This window comes from Mobula birostris, chromosome 2 (assembly GCF_030028105.1).
Source record: "Mobula birostris isolate sMobBir1 chromosome 2, sMobBir1.hap1, whole genome shotgun sequence".
Taxonomy (NCBI): domain Eukaryota; kingdom Metazoa; phylum Chordata; class Chondrichthyes; order Myliobatiformes; family Myliobatidae; genus Mobula; species Mobula birostris.
The window spans coordinates 247,955,585-247,975,768 of NC_092371.1; the positions used below are offsets into that span (position 1 = coordinate 247,955,585).

Here is a 20,184-nt window from a genome sequence, read left to right on the forward strand (position 1 = left end):
AAGTACGGAGTGGAGCACCTCATCCTCATCACTGGCCTGCCCGTTCACGCTCGCAGCAGGCACCCGGAGAATCTCGCCACCGCCAAGGCTGAGACTGACACCATGGAGCACCTGGGCTTTGTCAGGAATGCATCCCCTCACCACATCGTGTGAAAACCAGGGGGCAGGTGGCGTCCATGTGGTGATTACCGCTGCCTCAACGACTCCACAACCCCTGACTGATACCCGATCCTGCATATCCAAGATTCCTGTGCCCGTCTGGCACGGAAAATTATTTTCTGGAAGGTGGACCTCGTTTGCAATTATCACCAGGTCCCTGTCGACCCAAGTGACATTCCTGAAACAGCTGCTATTACACTGTAAGGTTTGTTTGAGTTCCTTCAAGTGCCTTCGGGCTGAAGAACGTGGCCCAGAATATTCAGCGCCTCATGGTCAGTGTTCTCAGGGATCTGCCATTTCTGTTTGTTTACCTAGATGACATTTTGGTAGCCAGCTCTTCTAAGGACAAGCACCTTTTACACTTGAGAAACCTTTTCAAACACCTTAGTCAGCACAGTCTTATCGTCAACCCGGCGAAGTGCCAGTTTGGACTGTCCGTGGTCGATTTCCTCGGACACCGCGTCAATGCAGCAAGGCCAGCTCCCTTGCCTGCTAAGGCTGAGGCCATTAAGCACTTACCTCAGCCAGTCACTGTTCAGGACCCACAGGAATTTTGGGCATGGTGAACTTTTATCACTGTTCTGTCCCCAAAGTGGCACATCTCATGCATCCCCTCTACAAGGCCCTTAAGGGCAGAGAGGCCAAGCACTTTGTGGACTGGATGAAGGAAAGGTTGAAGGTGTTGTCGGACACTAAGCAGGCATTGTCTAATGCAGCTCTTCTGGTGCACCCCCTCCCTCCCGGACACGCCAGTCGCTCTCACCACATCGGATTGCACAGTCGGTCCGGTGCGCGAGCAGTTGGCCAACGGTGTTTACCAGCCTCTCGCCCCCGCGAACGCGAGCTTCTCAGCCTGTACTTGGCAGTGCAGCATTTTCGTTTTCTCCTAGAGAACCAACCAGTTACAGCTTTTGTGGGTCATAAGCCCCCGACTTTCATCATGGCTAACCTGAACCTTGGTCTATCGACAGCAGTGCCATCTTTCTTTTTTTTCAGAGTTCACCACAGACATCCAACATGTCGCGGGGAAGCGTAACCTCGTGGCTGACTCCATCTCCCAGTCCTTAAGTGGTGCTGTCCATTTGTGTACGGACTACGCTGTGATGGCGGCAGACCCGGTTTCGGACCTGAGCGTGCAGGTGCTGCATTCGGCAGACACAGGGTTGAAATTGGTGAGCGTGGCTTTCGATGGCAGCGGCGTTTCACTGCTGTGTGATGTGTCAACGGGGCGACCCAGGCTGGTTGTGGCAGCGAGCTGGTGGCAATCCGTTATCGATGCGGCCCATGGGCTTTCTCACCAGGCCAGAGAACATCGCAGAAACTGGTGACAGAAAAGTTCATGTGACACAGGCTTAAGAGGCAGATCAGGGACTGGGCTAGTGCTTGTTTGGCATGTCAACGCACAAGATGCATTGACTCGCCAAGGGTCCTCTCGCGGTCCCTGAGCGGTGTTTTGACCATTTGAATGTGGACTTGTTTGGCTTGTTGCCCCATCCCATAGGTTGACTCACCTCCTCACCATCATCCGTAGGGGTACGCGTTGGCCAGAGGCAGTGCTGCCTTTGTCCATTTCAGCTGCAGAGGTGGCACGAGCGTTTGTGGGTTCGTGAATTGTTCGGTTCTGCATCCTGTTGGATATTTCTTCAAACCGAGGGACCTGGTTTACATCCGAGTTTGGGTGTGTGGTTACCCATGATCCTGGGTCAAACTGCACCGGACCACAGCTTCTGACCCTCAGGCCAGCGGTCTGTCCGAGCGGCTCCACCGTTCAATGAAAGCCACTCTCCGTGCGTACCTCGGTGGCGGGGATTGGGCGGGCAGACTGCTGTGGGTCATGTTGCGCCTGAGGACGGCCCCTTAGGTGGACCTACAGGGCTCTTCTGCGGAGCTCGTTTTCGGGCAATCCCTACGTGTGTTGGGAGAGTTTCTCCCAAAGTCCACGGTCCCATGGTCCGCTTTGCAGCAGAGGACGGTTTTATGGAGAGCGCCAAAACGTTCACTCTGGTGCTCTACGACGCAGCACGGCTTCCTGCTGTTGCACCAGTTGCTGGGACTGAGGGAGGTGAAATATGTGCTTGGGCATCATGATGGACATCGGGATCCCCTGCGGCTTCCTTATGACGGCCGGTTCCACATGTGGGAAGTGGGGGATAAGTCCTTTACACTGGGTTTGGAAGTATCCCGGACAGTGTTTCTGTGGATCATCTCAAGGCTGTCCATTCGGACCTGGCCTCTCCACTGGATGTGACACAGCCCCCGTGGAGGGGCCGGTTCACACCTCCAGACCTTCTGACACTGCTTGTGAAGGGAGGAGTAGGTTCAACTGAGTTTTGCAGGCCCCTGCTCGTTTGACTTTGTCTGCTAGGGTTGAATTCTGGGGGGTGGGGGTGGTGTGGACTCCTTAATTTCATTAGATAGAAGTCACCCAGAGTGACAAGGGTTAAATTCTCCGTGTATGTTATGCATTGTGTTGTACATTATTACAGTTTGGGGGCAGCTTTTTTTTGGATATATATGCAATATTGTAATTGTTTGCACTGGGATAAAGTGTGTGTTAGAAGTAATTACATTCCTCCCAATTTTTGTCAGCACGCCTACAAAACAGTCGACATTTCGGGCCAAGGCCCTTGTTCAGGATATGTAGCTCATTTAAGATAGCAGTAAACATACAGTCACACAAGAAATAGCCTCAGACCCTGAGTTCATGAATGTTGTCGGCAAGGACAAGCCTGCAGTAGTCTGCAAATGAATACAAACCACCAGCTTGTCTTTCACCAAGCGAGCACTGGAGAGACATGTTCATGCCATCAGGAGCTACCCAAACCGAGTATGTGTTGTTCCTCCAACCTGAGTGTGGCCTCATCATGGCAGTAGAGGAGGGCATGGATGGACATATTGGAATGGGAATGGGAAGTGGAATTAAAATGGGTGGCCACTGGGAGATCACACTTGTTCTGGCAGATGGAGCGTAGGTGCTTGGCGAAGAGGTTTCCCAATTTATTTTGGGTCTCTCTGATACGCAGGAGGCTACACCGGGAGCATCTGATACAGTAGGTGACCCCAACAGTCTCACATGAAGTGTTGCCTCACTTAGAAGGACTATTTGTGGCCCTGAATGGTAGTGAGGGAGGAGGTGTAGGGGCAGGTTCTGCTTGCAAGGAGAAGTGCCAGGAGGGAGATCAGAGGGGAGCGATGAATGGTCAAGGGAGTCATCCCCACAGAAAGCAGAAAGTAGTAGGGAGGGAAAGATGTGCTTGATGGTGGGATCCCTTTGGAGATGGTGGAAATTATGGAGAATTATATGCTGGGCATGAAGGTTGGTGAGGTGGTAGGTGAGGACATGAAGAACCCTCTCTCTGATGAAGTGGCAGGAGGATGAGGTGAGGGAAGATGCTTGTTTCAAATGGGCTGTTACTTATTCTGAATCCATTCCCCTTTGTGTAGATTACCTATCAAAAAGGAATAATCTCTCAGCACTCAATTCTGACAGGCAGCTGAATCAGAGGGTGTGGCTCAGTAACAGTGACAGATTATTGTAACTGTTCAGTATGTGAGGCTTGATTTTGCCCCATTTTCTCCCAGCCGCTTGTGACGGAAAGATCAGGGACTCACCATGACAGATGCAACCTCCTCTTCTTGATGACTTCCTGCTGACGAAACCACTGGGGAAATTACCTTGGAGAGGGCTGTGATTACAGATGGATCGACTCTGAGGATGATCAGGAAGGCTGTATCACGGGTAGTCAAAACTGCCCAACACATCAGTGGCATCTGACCACCCGCCATCAGGGACAAAGATACAGAACGATGCTGGAGTGGACCATAAGACAATAAGATGTAGGAGCAGAACTAGCCAATTCACACATGGAATCTGCTTCACCATTTCATCATGGTTGATCTATTTTCCCTCTCAGCCACAGTCTCCTGCCTTCTCCCCATATCCCTTCATGCCCTGACTAATCGAGAACCTAAGAAACTCTTCCTTAAATAGACCCAGTGATCTGGCCTCTACAGGTGCCTGTGACAACGAATTCCACAGATTCACCACTCTCTGAGCGTTTTAAAAAAATTTTCTGCCCATTTAAAATATAATCTACGCTTTTGTTCCTTCTACCAAAGTGCATGACCATGCACTTCCTGATACTGTATTTCATCTGCTACTTCTTTACCCATTCTCCCAATCTGTCTAAACCCTTCTGCAGACTCCCTGTTTCCTCAGCACTACCTGCCTCTCCACCTATCTTCGTATCATTCACAAGCTTGGCCACAAAGCCATCAATTTCGTCATCCAAATCATTGACACACAACATAAGACGAAGAGGTTCCAACATTGGACACTACAGAACACCTCAGCACCACAAGTTATCAGCAGCCAATCAAAGAAGGATCAATTTCGTTTCACTCTTTGAATCCTGAAAGTCAGCCAATCCTGTATCCATATTAGCATCTTTCCCGTAAGACCATGGGCTTTTATTTTGTTAACAATACACACAAATGCTGGAGGAACTCAGCAGGCCAGGCATCATCTATGGAAAAAAGTAAACAGTTGATGCTTTGGACTGAGACCCTTTATCAGACTGGAAAAAAATATTGAGAAATTAGAACAAGAATGTGGGGGGAGGGAGGAGGAATTACAAGGCGATAGATGATAGGTAAAACTGGGAGAGGGCAAGGGTAAAGTAACGAGCTGGGAAATTGATAGGTGAAAGAGATAAAGGACTGGTGAAGGGGGAATCTGATAGGAGAGGATAGAAGACCATGGAAGAAAGGGAAGGGGGAGGAACACCAGAGGAAGGTGATGGGCAGGTAAGGAGAGAAGGTGAGAGAGAGAAATGGTAATGGGGAATAGTAAAGGGGGTGGGGAGGCATTACTGGAATTTCGAGAAATCGATGTTCATGCCATCAGGTTACACTGCAACTCATCCCACTGACTACCACCCTGCCCAATCATCTGCCTGTCCTTCCTCACAGTCTCATTGCACACTGCCTCTAATTGTACAGCAAATACCCCATCCTTGGCCCCATCACTCCAGTTCCCATCCTCCTGCTTCCCCAACAGCTTCTGCAAACCTGCCCACAAGGGTATCGGTCCTTCTGGGAATCATGTGTAACCCATCCTTTTTATAGAAGTTATACCTTCCCCGGAAGAAATCCCAATGATCCAGAAATCTGAATTCCTGCCCCCTGCACCAGTTCCTCAGCCACGCATACATCTGGCATATCTTTGTATTCATTACCCTCACTTATGAATGGCACAGGCAGCAATCCTGAGGTTACTGCCTTGGAGATCCTGCTTTTCAGCTTTCTACCTAACTCCCTAACCTCTTTTCAGGACCTCCTCCTTGTTCCTACCTATGTCATTGGTGCCAATATGTACCATGGCTTCCAGCTGACCCCCTCTCCCTTTAGAAGTCCATGGACCCAATTTAAGACATGCCTGACCCTGGCATCTCAGAGGCAACATGCAATCCATGTGTCTCCATCGAGTCCTTGTCAAAGACCTTCTGAAAATCCAAGTGCACAACATCAACAGATTCTCCTTTGCCAATCCTGCTTTTATTTCTTCAAAGAATTGCAACAGATTTGTTAGGCAAGATTTTCTCTTGAGGAAATCATTCTGACTGTGGGCTATTTTATCATGTGCTTCCAAGTACCCTGAAATCACATCCTTAAATATTGACTCCAACATCTTCCCAACCACTGAGGCCTATAATATCCTTTCTACTGCCTGCCTCCCAGCTTGAAGGATGGAGCGACATTTGCAATTTTCCAATCTTCCAGAACCATTCCAAAATCTAGTGATTCTTGAAAGATCATTACTAATGCCTCCACAATCTCTTCAGCCACCTCTTTCAGAACCCTTGTGTGTGTACCATCTGGTTTAGGTGACGTATCTAATTTCAAACCTTTCAGCTTCCCAAGAACTTTCTCCCTAGTAATGGTAATTTCGCGCACTTCATGACCCCTGACACCTGGACTTTCCACCATACTGCTGGTGTCTTCCACAGTGAAGGCTGATGTAAAATACTTATTCAGTTCATCCACCATTTCCTTGTTCCCCCATTATTACCTCTCCAGTATCATCTTCCGATGACCGATATGCACTCTTGCCTCTCTGTTACACTTTATGTATCTGAAGAAACTTTTGGTATCTTCTTAAATATTAAAGGCTAGTTTACTCTTGTATTCTATCTTTACTTCTTAATTACTTTTTAGTTGCTTTCTGGTGGTTTTTAAAAGCTCCCCAATCCTCTAACTTCCCACTAATTTTTGCTCTATTATATGCCCCCTCTTTGGCTTTTATGTTGGCTTTGACTTCTCTTCTTCGCCACAATTGTGTCATCTTGCCTTAAGAATACTTCTTCCTCTTTGGGATGTACAGTATATACCCTGTGCCTTCTGAATTGCTTCCGGAAATTCCAGCTATTGCTACTCTGCAGGGTTCTTTTCAAATCAATTCTAGCCAACTTCCCTCTCATTTGTAATTCCCTTTACTCCACTGTAATTCTGATACATCTGACTTTAGCTTCTCCTTCTCGAATTACAAGGTAAATTTGATCATATTATGATCATTTTCCCCTAAGTGCACTAACTTTGCACTAACAGATGAAGAATGAAGAAGAAACTTACTAGATACTTATTTCACCCAATTCTGTTGAGCCAAAGTCGTCCCACTCTAACACTGGTTCTCTCACACAATGGTTCACTGCTTGTTTTTATTTACCCTTGCTAATGAATCACAATTTTATTGGGCTGCCCGAAAAAGTGGTTAACCCGCGAATGCTCCTCTTGAAATTTCTTGCCCTGACCTATGGGTAACCTCCTCTCTTGATTTGATTGGGTCAGTAACATTATGAAGGATCCCACCCACCCTGCTCATGGACTATTTAACCCTCTCCCACAGGGGGCATAGTATTGGCACCAGGACCACCAAATTCCAAACAGTTACTTTCCCCAAGCTGTAAGTCTGATCTACACCTCCACCCACTAACTTGCCATGAGCATCACTTAGTGGCATTCCAATCAAGCTACGGATATAAGCTATCTTATGTATTTATATGAATTGTGTTTTTTTATTATAGAGTTTTTTATCTTATTGTATTTTTTTATTTTTTATTGTGCTGCATCAGATTCGGTGTAACGATTATTTTGTTCTGCTTGGCACTTGTGTCCAGGAAATGACATTAAACAATCTTGAATCTTGAGCAGGAACTAGTGGGCCTAGTTCCCTTGCTGCCTAATTTTCTCACCTCTTAAAGATTAGCCTTATTTATTTGAACCTCAAATCAATGAAACGTTTTCAGTCGTGAAATGCGTCATTCGTGTCAACCACCAACACAGTCTGAGGATGTGCTGGGTACAGGCCGCAAGTGACGCCATGCTTCCAGTGCCAACCTAGCATGCCCACAACTTACTAACCCTAACCAGTAGGTCTTTGGAATGTATTAGGAAACTGGAGCAGCCTGCATAAACCCACACTGTCATGGGGAGAATGATCCTTACAGTCAGCAGAGGGAATTGAAAGCTGATATTGATCTCAGGCACTGTAAAGCATTATGCTAACCATGATGCTACCCTGCTGCCTCAGCTAAAGCCATTTGTGACCAAATGCGACACAGTATTGACAGAGAATCTGCTGCTGCAAATGACGAAGAGGGAGTTCTTTGTGCTTGGATGCATTTGCCACCTGTGCCAATCACCTGTATTGAAGGTAAATGCTTGTTCAGATAACATCATAGGTAGAGTGTACAAGTACATTTCCTTCAGTGCCTGCTTCACTGCATTTTCTACATGAGGGTAATACATTACTGACCTTATATAGCATTTTGGAATATAAACTCCTACCCAGGTTTCCTCAGACAGAATTCTTCTGTCCAACTGCTGAGGAAACCTGTTGTTCATTATTGTGTCCATTCAGCTCCTGTTTTCCAAAGAGAGAACTCCATGTTGAAGTGGCCTTCTCATCTCAATCGTTCCTCGCTGAAACCTAACAGGAGCCTTATGCTCCAATATTAACCCAAGATTTGGATCATTAAGATACTTCTGTCAAACTCTGCATCCATCAGTTTAAAAATAAGGTGGCGTAGTAGCATAGTGGTTAAAATGTACTGTAAAGCACAACGCTTTACAATATCCATGACCCAGGTTAAGGAGTTTGAACGATCTCCCTGTTGCTGCATGGGTTTCCTCCGGGTGCTCTGGTTTCTTCCAAAGTTCAAAGTAAATTCATTATCAAAGCACGTACGTGTCACCATACACTACCCTGAGATTCATCTTCTTGCAGCCATTCAGAGTAGAGCAAAAAAAAATAGAATCAATGAAAACCAAACAAATGCCGTGCACAATCCTGATTTGATAGAGACAGACATGAAGAAGCACAGAGGAACATCTGGAGAAACTTCTGAAATGCCTGCTTTGCTGCCGCTGCTACTCAGCGATCGAGAATCTCTGGAGGGGAAGGCCCCAAATCCTCGGCTTTGCGTATCGCCTGTTGCCGGGGCCGGGGTCGAAGCGCTCGGCAGAGATGGTGCTCGGTGCATCGGTGTCAGAGAGCTGGTCGGAGGCTCGAAGTTTTCGGACGGACTCGGAGTCGGACTGTGGTTGGATGCTTCTGGGATGCTGCATTGGCAAGTTTGCGCCACTGGAAGTTTACTGTCTGTGTGAGACGATGGGACTTTCGAGAGACTTTGAGACTGTACCGTGCCCATGGTCTGTTTTTATCAAATTACCGTATTGCTTTGCACTGTTGTAACTATATATTATAATTATGTGGTTTTTGTCAGTTTTTCAGTCTTGATTTGTCATGTGTTTCTGTGATATTATTCTGGAAAAACATTGTATCATTTCTTAATGCATGCATTACTAAATGACAATAAAAGAGGACTGAGTGTCCTCATAATCTAATCTAATAAAACTGAAAAGTAACCAATGTGCAAAAGGAGAAAATGTGCAAATACAATAAACAAATACCGAGAAGGAGTCCTTGAAAGTGAGTCCACAGGTTGTGTTCAGTGATCATTTCAGTGATGACGTATGGTTAGTTGGTCACATCGGTGTAACTGGGTAGTGTGGTCTCATTAGACCGTAAGGGACTGCTATCTCTGAATCACTGAGATGAATAAGGTTTGCATGCTATTGAGATTGAGCTCAGATTTGGCAACACTGAGTTTAGGCTGTTGTTTGCTGTAGAATGGTAATTTGATATGTCAGGAAATAGATTGTTAGCCAAGATCTCTATTCAACCACCTTTGCAATTGCCTCGTTCATGTCTCTGCAGACTCAGACCCATCTTTACTAGTTTCTATTTTTTTTATTATCTTCCTTAATTTTACCTTACAGATCATCTTTATTGACTGAATAAAATCATATTTCTCTTTTATGATTATATAGGACAATGACTGCCCTTAAGTGATCCTAAATAGTGATGGGATTACATTGTTGATGAAAATAAGATCCTCTGGTATTTAACACAAAGCAGAGAATTGGAGTTTCTGGAAATTTCCTACTGAAACAAATGTGAATAGTTCTCTGCATGGAAATATTTTGCTCAACAGATACTTCAGTTCCAGGGTTCAGAAGCAACACGCTTTGACAGTTGGTAACAAAGGCATGGGAAGATCTTAGGGAAAGGTTGACAGCAGTGTCTTTTGCATTTTTAACGAAGAGAGGATAGGTCTAAAACAATGAAGAGGTAGGCGGAGATAGGAGAGGACAGTGTGACCACGAGGGGTAGGAAGGATGAGTGATTAGAAGAGAAGAGAAATTGGCTTTTCTCATTGAAGTGAAAGAGAATGAGAGGTGTTTTCATAGAGATGTACAAGATGATGAGGCAGAGATAGACTGGACTGCCAGAGAATTTTCCCAGAGTGGAAGTGGCTGATTCATGTACAGTAATGTAGTGGTTAGCGCAATGCTATTCCAGCTTGGGGTGTCAGAGTTCAGAGTTCAATTTCGAAGTCATCTGTACATTCTCTCCATGGAATGCATGGTTTTTCCCCAGTAGTCGAGTTTTCTCCCTCAGTCCATAGACGTACCAGTAAGTAGGTTAATTGGACACTGTAAATTGTCCCATGATTAGTCTAGTGTTAAATTGGGGGTTGCTGGGCAGCACAGCTTGAAGGGCCAAAAAGTCCTATTCTGCGCTATCTTTAAATACAATAAAAAATAAAATAAATTAATTGTGATACTGACATTTGTTTGAAATACATTTTTGCTGCAACACGGATATTAAAAAGTTACTTGCTTTCTTTTTCAGGATCCACAGGCCAGCTTTGATATCCGTAGAGCTCATGGAATATTCCAGAAGAACACTATTTTCAGTAGAAAGAAGCCGTTTCAGTATGTTTCCTTATTGCTGAATATCTGTTCCCTGAATTGTAAAACAAAGGCCTTTCAAACCAGTGAAGTTCTGACATGACATTCTGTTTGAAGCTAGAAGAAAGACCACCATTTTAAAACTTTTATTTTTGCTAAAAATGAGACTTCCTTTATCTTTTTTCCCTGAATTATCTGCCTTCCTAATGTCTGGTAGAAATTTCATTGAACAAAGTCTTGCATTAAGCAAGGAGAGCTAAATTTGGTAAGCTCCAAAATGTGTGCAGGGATCTCAATAGGTGAGTAACTTGTGTGCACACATTGAAATGCAGGTGGCACACTAGTCCGGTACGCCTTGTTCATTAGAGTGATATCTTCATCCTGCCCCTATTCGGTGTGCTGTTCAGTGGCTATGTGTATCAGCAGGGAACCCAAAATTATAGAATTCTAGCACCTGTTAGAAACAACCTACACCCGTCCAAGCTTCTTAAAGGGGAGATGCTTTCACGGCTGTTAACAGATGCCGAGAGTCATGTGAGAAACGAATGTCCTGGAAAATAGTGAAGAACCCTACAATAGCTAGGTGAGGCACCTTTGCTCCATTTGCAAAAAGCAGTATTTCCCAATGCCCAACCATTTTAATTCCAGTCCCCAATCCTATTCCAGCACATTAGCCATGGTCTCCTCCCTGTTCTGTCATGATGAGGCCACTCCCGGATTGGAGAAGCAACTCTTCATATTCAGTCTCGTAGCCTCCGAGCCTGATGCCATGACCATTGATTTCTCCAACTTGTTTTAATTTTTCTTCCCATTTGTTCAATTCCATACTCTGGCTCTACCTTTCCTCCTCATCTGCTATCACCTCCCCCTGCTTCCCCTCCTCCTTCCTTTTTTCCCATGATCCACTCTCCTCTCCTATCAGAATCCTTCTTCTCCAGCCTTTTGCCTTTTCTTCTTTTCACCTCTTCCACCACCCACCTGACTTCACCTACCGTCTTCTACCGTGTGCTGCTTCCCTTCACCCCCCCCATACTCTGCCATCCCCCTTCCTTTCCAGTCCTGATGAAGGGACTTGGCCCAAAACATCCAATGTTTATTCATTTCCATAGACTTTGCCTGACTTGCTGAGTTCCCCAGCATTTTGTGTGTGTTGCTTTGGGGTGAGAAAGAGCTTGGGTGTACATTAGAGGGTTTTGAAGAGACACAAGGAAGGTGCTGTATCTGGGGGTGGGGGATGGGGAGGGAGGATGGATCAAGGTTCAAGATTATTTGTCACCTATGCAATGCATTGTTTGCATTAATACCCAACATCCAAAGATGTGCTGAGGGCAGCCCACTAGTATCTCCACACATCCCAGCACCAACATAGAATCCCCACAATGCTCAGCAGAACAACACAGGACACAACAGCAACAAAACAGTAACAGCAGAAGCAAGCCCTGTTCCTACCACACACACATATACACCCATGTAAATCTCCAGGAGGCATTTTGTCAGTGGTATTTCCTGCTAGGGATAACACCTTAACTTGGAATTCAAAGTATTAAGGGTTCTATCAATTAATCTATTTCTACAAATTAACAAGTTGTGAACTTGGATCTTCAGAAGGCCTTGAACATGGTGTCATGCATTAGGCTGCTCAATAAGTTAGAATCCGTGGTATTACAGGATTTGGATATATTTAAAGCAGAGGTTTTTAGATTCTTGATTTGTCGGGGCCTGAAGGGATACGGGGAGAAGGCTGAGAGGGAAATGGGGGAGCAGACTTGATGGACGATAATTCCCGGAATATGAAAGTGTATCTGTAGGTTATGGAATCAGTTCAGTGTTGTGGTGAGTGAAGTCATCCATGCTAGTTCAGGAGGCTGATGGTTTTAGGGCAATAACTGTTCCTGAACCCGGTGGTGTGGAACCTAAGATTCCTGTACCTCCTTCCTGGTGGCAGCAACGAGAAGAGACTGTGGCCTGAATGGTGGGTGTCCCTGACGACAGGTGCTGCCTCCTTGTAGCAGCACTCCCTGTAGAGGTGCTCAATGGTGGGGAGGGCTTCGCTTGTGCTTATGGTACAGATTATATAATAACTTACTGTCTCATTGTACTGACTGGCTATTGATCTAACACTCAATTCCCAAACTAAAGCTGCAGCCAACATACTTACTGCTCCTGACTTGATAATGAATGCAGATGTACTTTGAAACCTGATCCTCGTGCGTAGGAGATGTATTAGCTCTCCGTTTTGGGAGGGTGGGATGCTGAAGTGATGTGCCATACAAGAATGCTGTATAAAAATGCATACTTTGGGGACAATTAGCAGCAAATATGATTAGAATCACAAGGGAAAAATTAGTGCAGATGTGAAGAAGAATGAGGAATGAAGTGCTCACATAAATCTGCTTGCTCTGGTTCATTCTCAGAATCTCTCATAAATGTTTCATTATTGTTCTGTATCTGTGTGACCTGAATCATTTTCAGAATTTTAAACAAAACAGATTCTGCAGATGCTGGAAATCCAGAGCAATACTTACAAAATTCTGGAGGAACTCAGCAGGTCAGGCAGCATCTATGGAGAGGAATAAAGAGTCAATGTTTCAGGTTGGGACTCTTCATTGGGACTGGATTCAAATAATAATATGATGATGAAAATCTGTAAAGGAAAATTTGCTCACTCCTTTGCTGTTTTGCTGTTTGCTCTATGTACATCCTGGTGAATCTCCTGCACCCTCCCTTAACTATCCTTCGTGTGTGTGTATGTGTGTGTGTGTGTGTGTGTGTGTGTGTGTGTGTGTGTATCATTTTGAATGATTTGGTAGTTCCTTGGGCTGGAGAGTTGATATGCTAAGCAACACACACTAAAACCTCATCATAGCAGTAGAGGAGCCCATGGGGGTACCAATGGGAAGGGGAACCAAACTGAAATGGGTGGCTACCAGGAATTCCTGTCTTTTGTGGTGGACGGAGTTAAAATATATTTGGGTTACAAGAGCAACACCTTACATCTGGTCGAACACACAAAATGCTGGAGGAACTCAGCAGGCCAAGCAGCATCAATGGAAAAGCGCAGTCAATGTTTTGGGCACAGACCCTCCGGCAGGACTCGTAATGTCGACAATACTCTTTTCCAAAGATGCTGCCTGGCCTGCTGAGTGCCTCCAGCATTTTGTGTGTGTTGCTCGGATTTCCAGCACCTGCAGATTTTCTCTTGTTTTTTATATCTCACTGATTTAGCTTCCAACACGATGGCATGAACACCGATTTCTTTAACTTGTGGTGATTTCTCCACCATCCCTTTCCCTCTTTATACCATACCTCACCTGGTTACTTTCTCAACCCAGCTTTTCTCCTCGTTTGCCTGTCACCTCCCTCTGGTTTCCCTCCTGATCCCTTTCTTTGATGCTCCAATGTTCTCTCCTATCAGATTCCTTTTGCCATTTACCTCTTCCATCTATACCTCCCAGCTTCCCTCTCATTATCCCATCCACCCACCTCCCCCTCACCTGATCTCACCTATCAATTACCGGCTGGTTCTCCTTCCCCTCCTCCCACCTTCTTATTCCTGTTTCATTCCCCATTTCTTTTCAGTCCTAGTGAAGAGGCTTCACCTGAAATGTCAACTGTTTATCCTCTCCATAGATGCTGCCTGACCTGCTGAGTTCCTCCAGCACGTTGTGTGTGTAGCTCAGGATTTCCAGCATCTGCAGAATCTCTTGTTCTCCGAGGCAACGCTATGGTTCAGAGTACTTTACATTTCTAGTTTATGCAAGTGTACTTCATTGTTTTAACAGTGTTTTCCAGGGGAAAAAACACTTTTATTCACTTGTTTATAAAATAGAAAAGAAGATAAATATTTAATGAAGGTTAAGTCTGGAAATTCAAAAATACTGTTGATAGATCTGTCAGATAGTTCCACAAGAAATAATTTTAATATGTTTGTTTTTCAATTAATGTGGCTGTTCAGATAAAGCTCTTTCCAAGTTTAGCGCTTCATTGACTACATTAGCACAATTTGTCCATTATTTTGAAGAGTTCTCGTTTCTTTTTCTAGTTCTCTTTGTAACTGCAATACTAGAGTGATGTAAAATGCATTCTGACATGCCAGCCCACGGCCTCATCTACTTCTCTGATGAGTCACACTCAGGTTGGAGGAGCAACACCTTATATTCTGTCTGGGTAGCCTCCAACCTGAGGACATGAACATCGATTTCTCAAACTTTTGGTAAATGCCCCCCCCCCCCCCCACTTCCCTTCACCATTCCCCTATGACTGTTTCTCTCTCTCATCCCATCTCCTTACCTGCCCATCATCTCCCTCTGGTGCTCCTCCCCTTCCCCTTCTTCCATGCTTTTCTGTTGTCCCCTTGTTTACCCCTCCACCAGTCCATTATCTCTTTCACCATTCAACTTCCCACCCCTTTACTACACCCACTCCCCCTCTCTCTGTTTCACCTATCACCAGCCACCTTAAGACCCTATGACATAGGAGCAGAATTAGACAACTCAATCCATCATGGCTGAACCCAGATCCCACTGAGCCCCATATACCTTCCTTCGTATCCTTTGATGCCCTGACCAATCAGGAAATTATCAACTTCCGCTTTAAAGATACCCACTGACTTGACCCCCACCATAGCATTCCACAGATTTGCTACTCCCTGGAGAAAACAAAATCCTCCTTACCTCTGCTCTAAAAGGTCACCCCTCCATTTTGAGGCTGTGCCCTCTAGTTCTGGATACCTCCACCACAAGATACACCCTCTTCACAACCACCTTACCTCGTCCTTTCAACGTTCGGTGGGTTTCAATGAGGTTCCCCCCCCCCTCCAATTTTTCTAAATTCCAGTGAGTACAATCCCAAAGCTGCCAAATACTCCTATTGTATTACGTTAACCCTTTCACTCCCGGAATAATCCTCGCGAGCCTTCTCTTGATTCTCTTCAATGACAACGCATCCCTTCTGAGATACGGGGCCCAAAACTGTTGGCAATACTCCACGTGCAGCCTGACTAGAGTCTTATAAAGCCTCAGCATTATCTCCTTGCTGTTATATTCTATTTCCCTTGAAATGCCAACATTGCATTTGTCTTTTTTACCATAGACTCAACCTGTAAATTACCTTCTGGGAGTCTTGCACGAGGACTCTTGTCCCAATGCACCTCTGATGTTTGAAACTTCTGCTCATTTAGTTAATAGTCTGCACTGTTGTCCCTTTTACCAAAATGCATTATCATATATTTCCCAATACTTTATTCCATTTGCCACTTTTTTGCCCCTTCTTCCAATTTGTCTAAGCTCTGCTGCAATCACATTCCTTCCTCAAAACAGCCTGCTCCTCCACCTATCTTTGTATCACCCACAAAGTCATCAAATGCCTTCTGAAAATCCAAGTAAATGACATCCATGGCCTCTCCTTTGTCCACCCTCCTCAAAGAACTTTTAACAGACATGTCAGGCAAAAAAATCCCCTCACAAAAACCATGCTGACTTGACATTTTATCATTAATCTTCAAGTACCCTGAAACTTCATCCTTAATAATAGAATACAACACTTCCCCAACCACTAAGGTTAGACTATCTGGCCTATAATTTCCTTTCATTTGCTTTCCTCCCTTCTTAAAGAGTGGAGTGATAGTTACAATTTTCAAGTTCTCTGGGACCATCTAGGATCAAGAGATTCTTGAAAGTTCATGACCAATTCATCCGTTACCTCTTCAGCAACCTTTCTCAGCGCTCTGAGATGCAGTCCATTTGGTCCACGTGAGTTATCCACCTTAAGACCTTTCAATTTGCCTAGCATTCACTCCTGCACCCTGACACTCAGGGACCTCTAGGCCATTGCTAGTGGCATCTACTGTGAAGGCTGATGCAAAGTACTCATTAAGTTCATCTGCCATTTCTTTGTCCCCATTACTACCTCACCAGCATCATTTTCCAATGGTCCAATGTCAACTCTCAGCTCCCTTGTACTCTTTATATGACTGAAAAGCTTTTAGTATCCTAAATTATTTAAATTATTGGATAGTTTGCCCTCATATTTTAAGGTCAAATATGATGGCAGAATATAGTATTAATGGTAAGACTCTTGGCAGTGTGGACGATCAGAGGGATCTTGGGGTCTGTGTCCGTAGGACGCTCAAAGCTGCTGCACAGGTTGACTCTGTGGTTAAGAAGGCATACGCTGCATTGGCCTTCATCAATCATGGGATTGAGTTAGGAACCAAGAGGTAATGTTAAGAACATAAGAGGGTAGCAGACACCAACAGAATTAACAAACTCATCTGTAAGGCCAGTGATGTTGTGGGGATGGAACTGGACTCACTCACAGTGGTGTCTGAAAAGAGGATGCTGTCTAAGTTGCATGCCATCTTGGACAATGTCTCCCATCCACTACATAATGTACTGGTTGGGCACAGGAGTACATCCAGCCAGAAACTCATTCCACCGAGATGCAGCACAGAGCATCATTCCTGCCTGTGGCCATCAAACTTTACAAGTCCTCCCTTGGAGAGTCAGACACCCAGAGCCAATAGGCTGGTCCTGGACCTACTTCATAATTTACTGGCATAATTTACATATTACTATTTAACTATTTATGGTTCTATTACTATTTATTATTTATGGTGCAACTGTAACGAAAACCAATTTCCCCCGGGATCAATAAAGTATGACTATGACTATGACATAAGAAATAGGAACAGGAGTAGACCATCTGGCCAATCGAGCCTGCCCCGCCATTCAATAAGATCATGGCTGATCTGTCCATAAACTCAGCTCCATCTACCTGCCTTTTCCCCATATCCCTTAATTCCTTTACTTTGTAAAAATCTATCTAACTGTTTCTTAAATATATTTAGTGAAGAAGCCTCAACTGCTTCCCTGGGCAGAGAATTCCACAGATTCACCACTCTCTGGGAAAGACAGTTTCTCCTCATCTCCGTCCTAAATCTTCTCCCCTGAATCTTAAGGCAATGCCCCCTAGCTCTAGTCTCACCTACCAATGGAAACAACTTTCCCACTTCTATCTTATCTATCCCTTTCAAAATTTTGTATGTTTCTATAAGATCCCCTCTCATTCTTCTGAACTTCAGAGAGTATAGTCTCAGGCAACTCAATCTCTCCTCATAGGTTAACCCCTTCATTCCTGGAATCAACCTGGTGAACCTCCTCTGCACTGCCTCCAAAGCCAGTATATCCTTCCTCAAGTAAGGAGACCAGAACTGCACACAGTACTCCAGGAGTGGCCTCACCAGTACCCTGTATAGTTGCAGCATGACCTCCCTGCTCTTGAATTCAATCCCTCTAGCAATGAAGGCCAACATACCGTTTGCCTTCTTAATAACCTGTTGTACCTGCAAGCCAACTTTTTGCGATTCATGCACAAGCACTCCCAAGTCCCTCTGCACAGCCGCATGCTGAAATCTTTCACCATTTAAATAGTAATCTGCCCTTCTATTATTCCTTCCAAAGTGGATGATCCCACATTTACCAACATTGTATTCCATCTGCCAGACCTTGGCACACTCACTTAACCTATCTATATTCTTCTGCAGACTCTCCACATCCTCTGTACAGTTTACTTTTCCACTCAGATTAGTGTCATCAGCAAATGTTGCAGCTATATAAGAACCTGGTGAGATCACACTTGGAGTACTGTGCTCAGTTCTGGTCACCTCACCACAGGAAGGATGTGGAAGCTATAGAAAGGATGCAGAGGAGATTTACAAGTTTGTTGCCTGGATTGGGGAGTATGTCCTATGAGAAAAGGTTGAGTGAATTTGGCCTTTTCTCCTTGGAGCGATGGAGAATGAGAGATGACCTGATAGAGGTGTATAAAATGATGAGAGGCATTGATAGTCAGAAGCTTTTTCTCAGGGTGAAATGACTAACATGAGAGGGCACAGTTTTAAGGTGTTTGGAAGTAGTCCTGGTTCTTTGTCCTAAATTCGATTCCTAAATATTCCTGTCTCTCTCCAGTTTATTTTACTTAACTGACCTTTTTGTGACTTGGGTAATCTTAAGATGCTTGAAAGTGGGTACAGAGGAGATGTCAGGGGTATGTTTTTTACACAAAGAGTGGTGAGTGCGTGGAATGGGCAGCCAGCAACTGTGGTGGAGGGGGATACGATAGGGTCTTTTAAGAGACTCCTAGATAGATACATGGAGCTTAGAAGAATAGAGGGCTATGGGTAACCCTAGGTAGTTTCTACAGTAAGTACATGCTTGGCACAACATTGTGGGCCGAAAGCCCTGTATTGTGCTGTAGTTTTTCTATGTTTCTATGTTTTTCCATTTCATCTTTTCCATTCTTGTATTTTTTTCAGTTGTCTTTTGCTGGGTTTTAAAAGCTTCCCAATCAGCCAACTTCCCACTCACTTTTGTCCTTTCCTCGGCTTTTATGCAGTCCTTACCTTGTCAACCATGGTTGCTTACTCCTGCAAAGTGAGAACAACTTCTTCTGTTGGACATATCTACCCTGCACCTTGCAAACTAGTCTCTGAAACTTCAGCCATCTCTGCTCTGCTCTCATCCCTGCCAGTATTCCCCTCCAATCCACCTGGGCAAGCTCCTCCTTCATGCCCCTGTAATTCCCTTCATTCCATTGTGATACTGATACATGTGGATACTACAGAGGGAGTGCAGAGGAGATTTACAAGGATGTTACCTGGATTGGAGCGCATGTCTTATGAGAATAGGTTTCAAAGGTTCAAAGTTTTTAAAGGTGCATTTAATGTCAGAGAAATGTATACAATATACATCCTGAAATGCTTTTTCTTCGCAACCATCCACGAAAACAGAGGAGTACCCCAAAGAATGAACGACAGTTAAATGTTAGGACCTCAAAGTCCTCCCCCAGCTCCCCTCCCTCCCGCATGTAAGCGGCAGCAAGCAACAATCCCCTCACCAGCAAAAAAGGCATCGGCACCTGCCACCAAGCACTAAAGCGTGAGCAAGGCAAGAGCAAAGACACAAACTTGCAGTACCCCAAAGAATACTTGTTTACCCGGCAATCGACATACCACAGGCTCTCTCTCTTCCTAATAAGGGGGAAAGAGGTGTCTCCATTTCACAGCGAGAGGGGAGACATAACAAACAACTTGCTGGTTTATGATATTAAAAATCCGTTGTTTCGCTTTTTCTGAGCTCTGTGCCCAAAGATCTTGGGTCTCTGGGCACACAGCCTCAGAACTTCCTTCTCCCTTCACACACTGGTCTTCTGCTCGGACACTGACCTCTGATCCCCCGGCCTCCAGAGCCATGAAAACGCGGTCCTCCGAATGCGAGCGGAGATCTTAGGGCAAGCCCTTGGCGTGCCGAACAACGGCCATTCATAAAACCCAGAGAGTGGGTCCCATTCCCGCAAAGAACCAAACTCAGCATGTAACTCCAGGTCAGGTCTTCAAAAGAACCCTGAAAGGGAAAAATAGAGATACTAGAGATGGAAATAGAGCTGTTTCCGAAGGTGCAGGCAAAGGAGTCATCATTAGGCCCCATTAACCCTCCTAAGCTCCGCCTTGAGTGAACTTGGCCTTTTCTCCTTGAAGCGACGGAGGATGAGAGGTGTATAAGATGCTGAGAGGCATTGATATTGTGGATAGTCAGAGGCTTTTTCCCAGGGCTGAAATGGTTAACACGAGAGGGCATAATTTTAATGTGCTTAAGTACAAGGGGGATATCAGAGGTAAGTCTTTTTTTTAACACAGGGGGTGATGGGTATGTG

The 20,184-nt window shown here is 45.0% G+C and overlaps 1 protein-coding gene across 1 annotated transcript in view; it reads left to right on the forward strand.

The window, feature by feature from the left end:
- LOC140211221 (PC3-like endoprotease variant B) overlaps positions 1-20,184 on the forward strand; it is a 1,844,543-nt gene that overhangs the window by 890,370 nt on the left and 933,989 nt on the right. Inside the window, exon 6 of the mRNA XM_072280838.1 lies at positions 10,415-10,497. Within this exon, the coding sequence (XP_072136939.1) occupies positions 10,415-10,497 (83 nt within the window). The remainder of the gene's footprint in view (positions 1-10,414; positions 10,498-20,184) is intronic.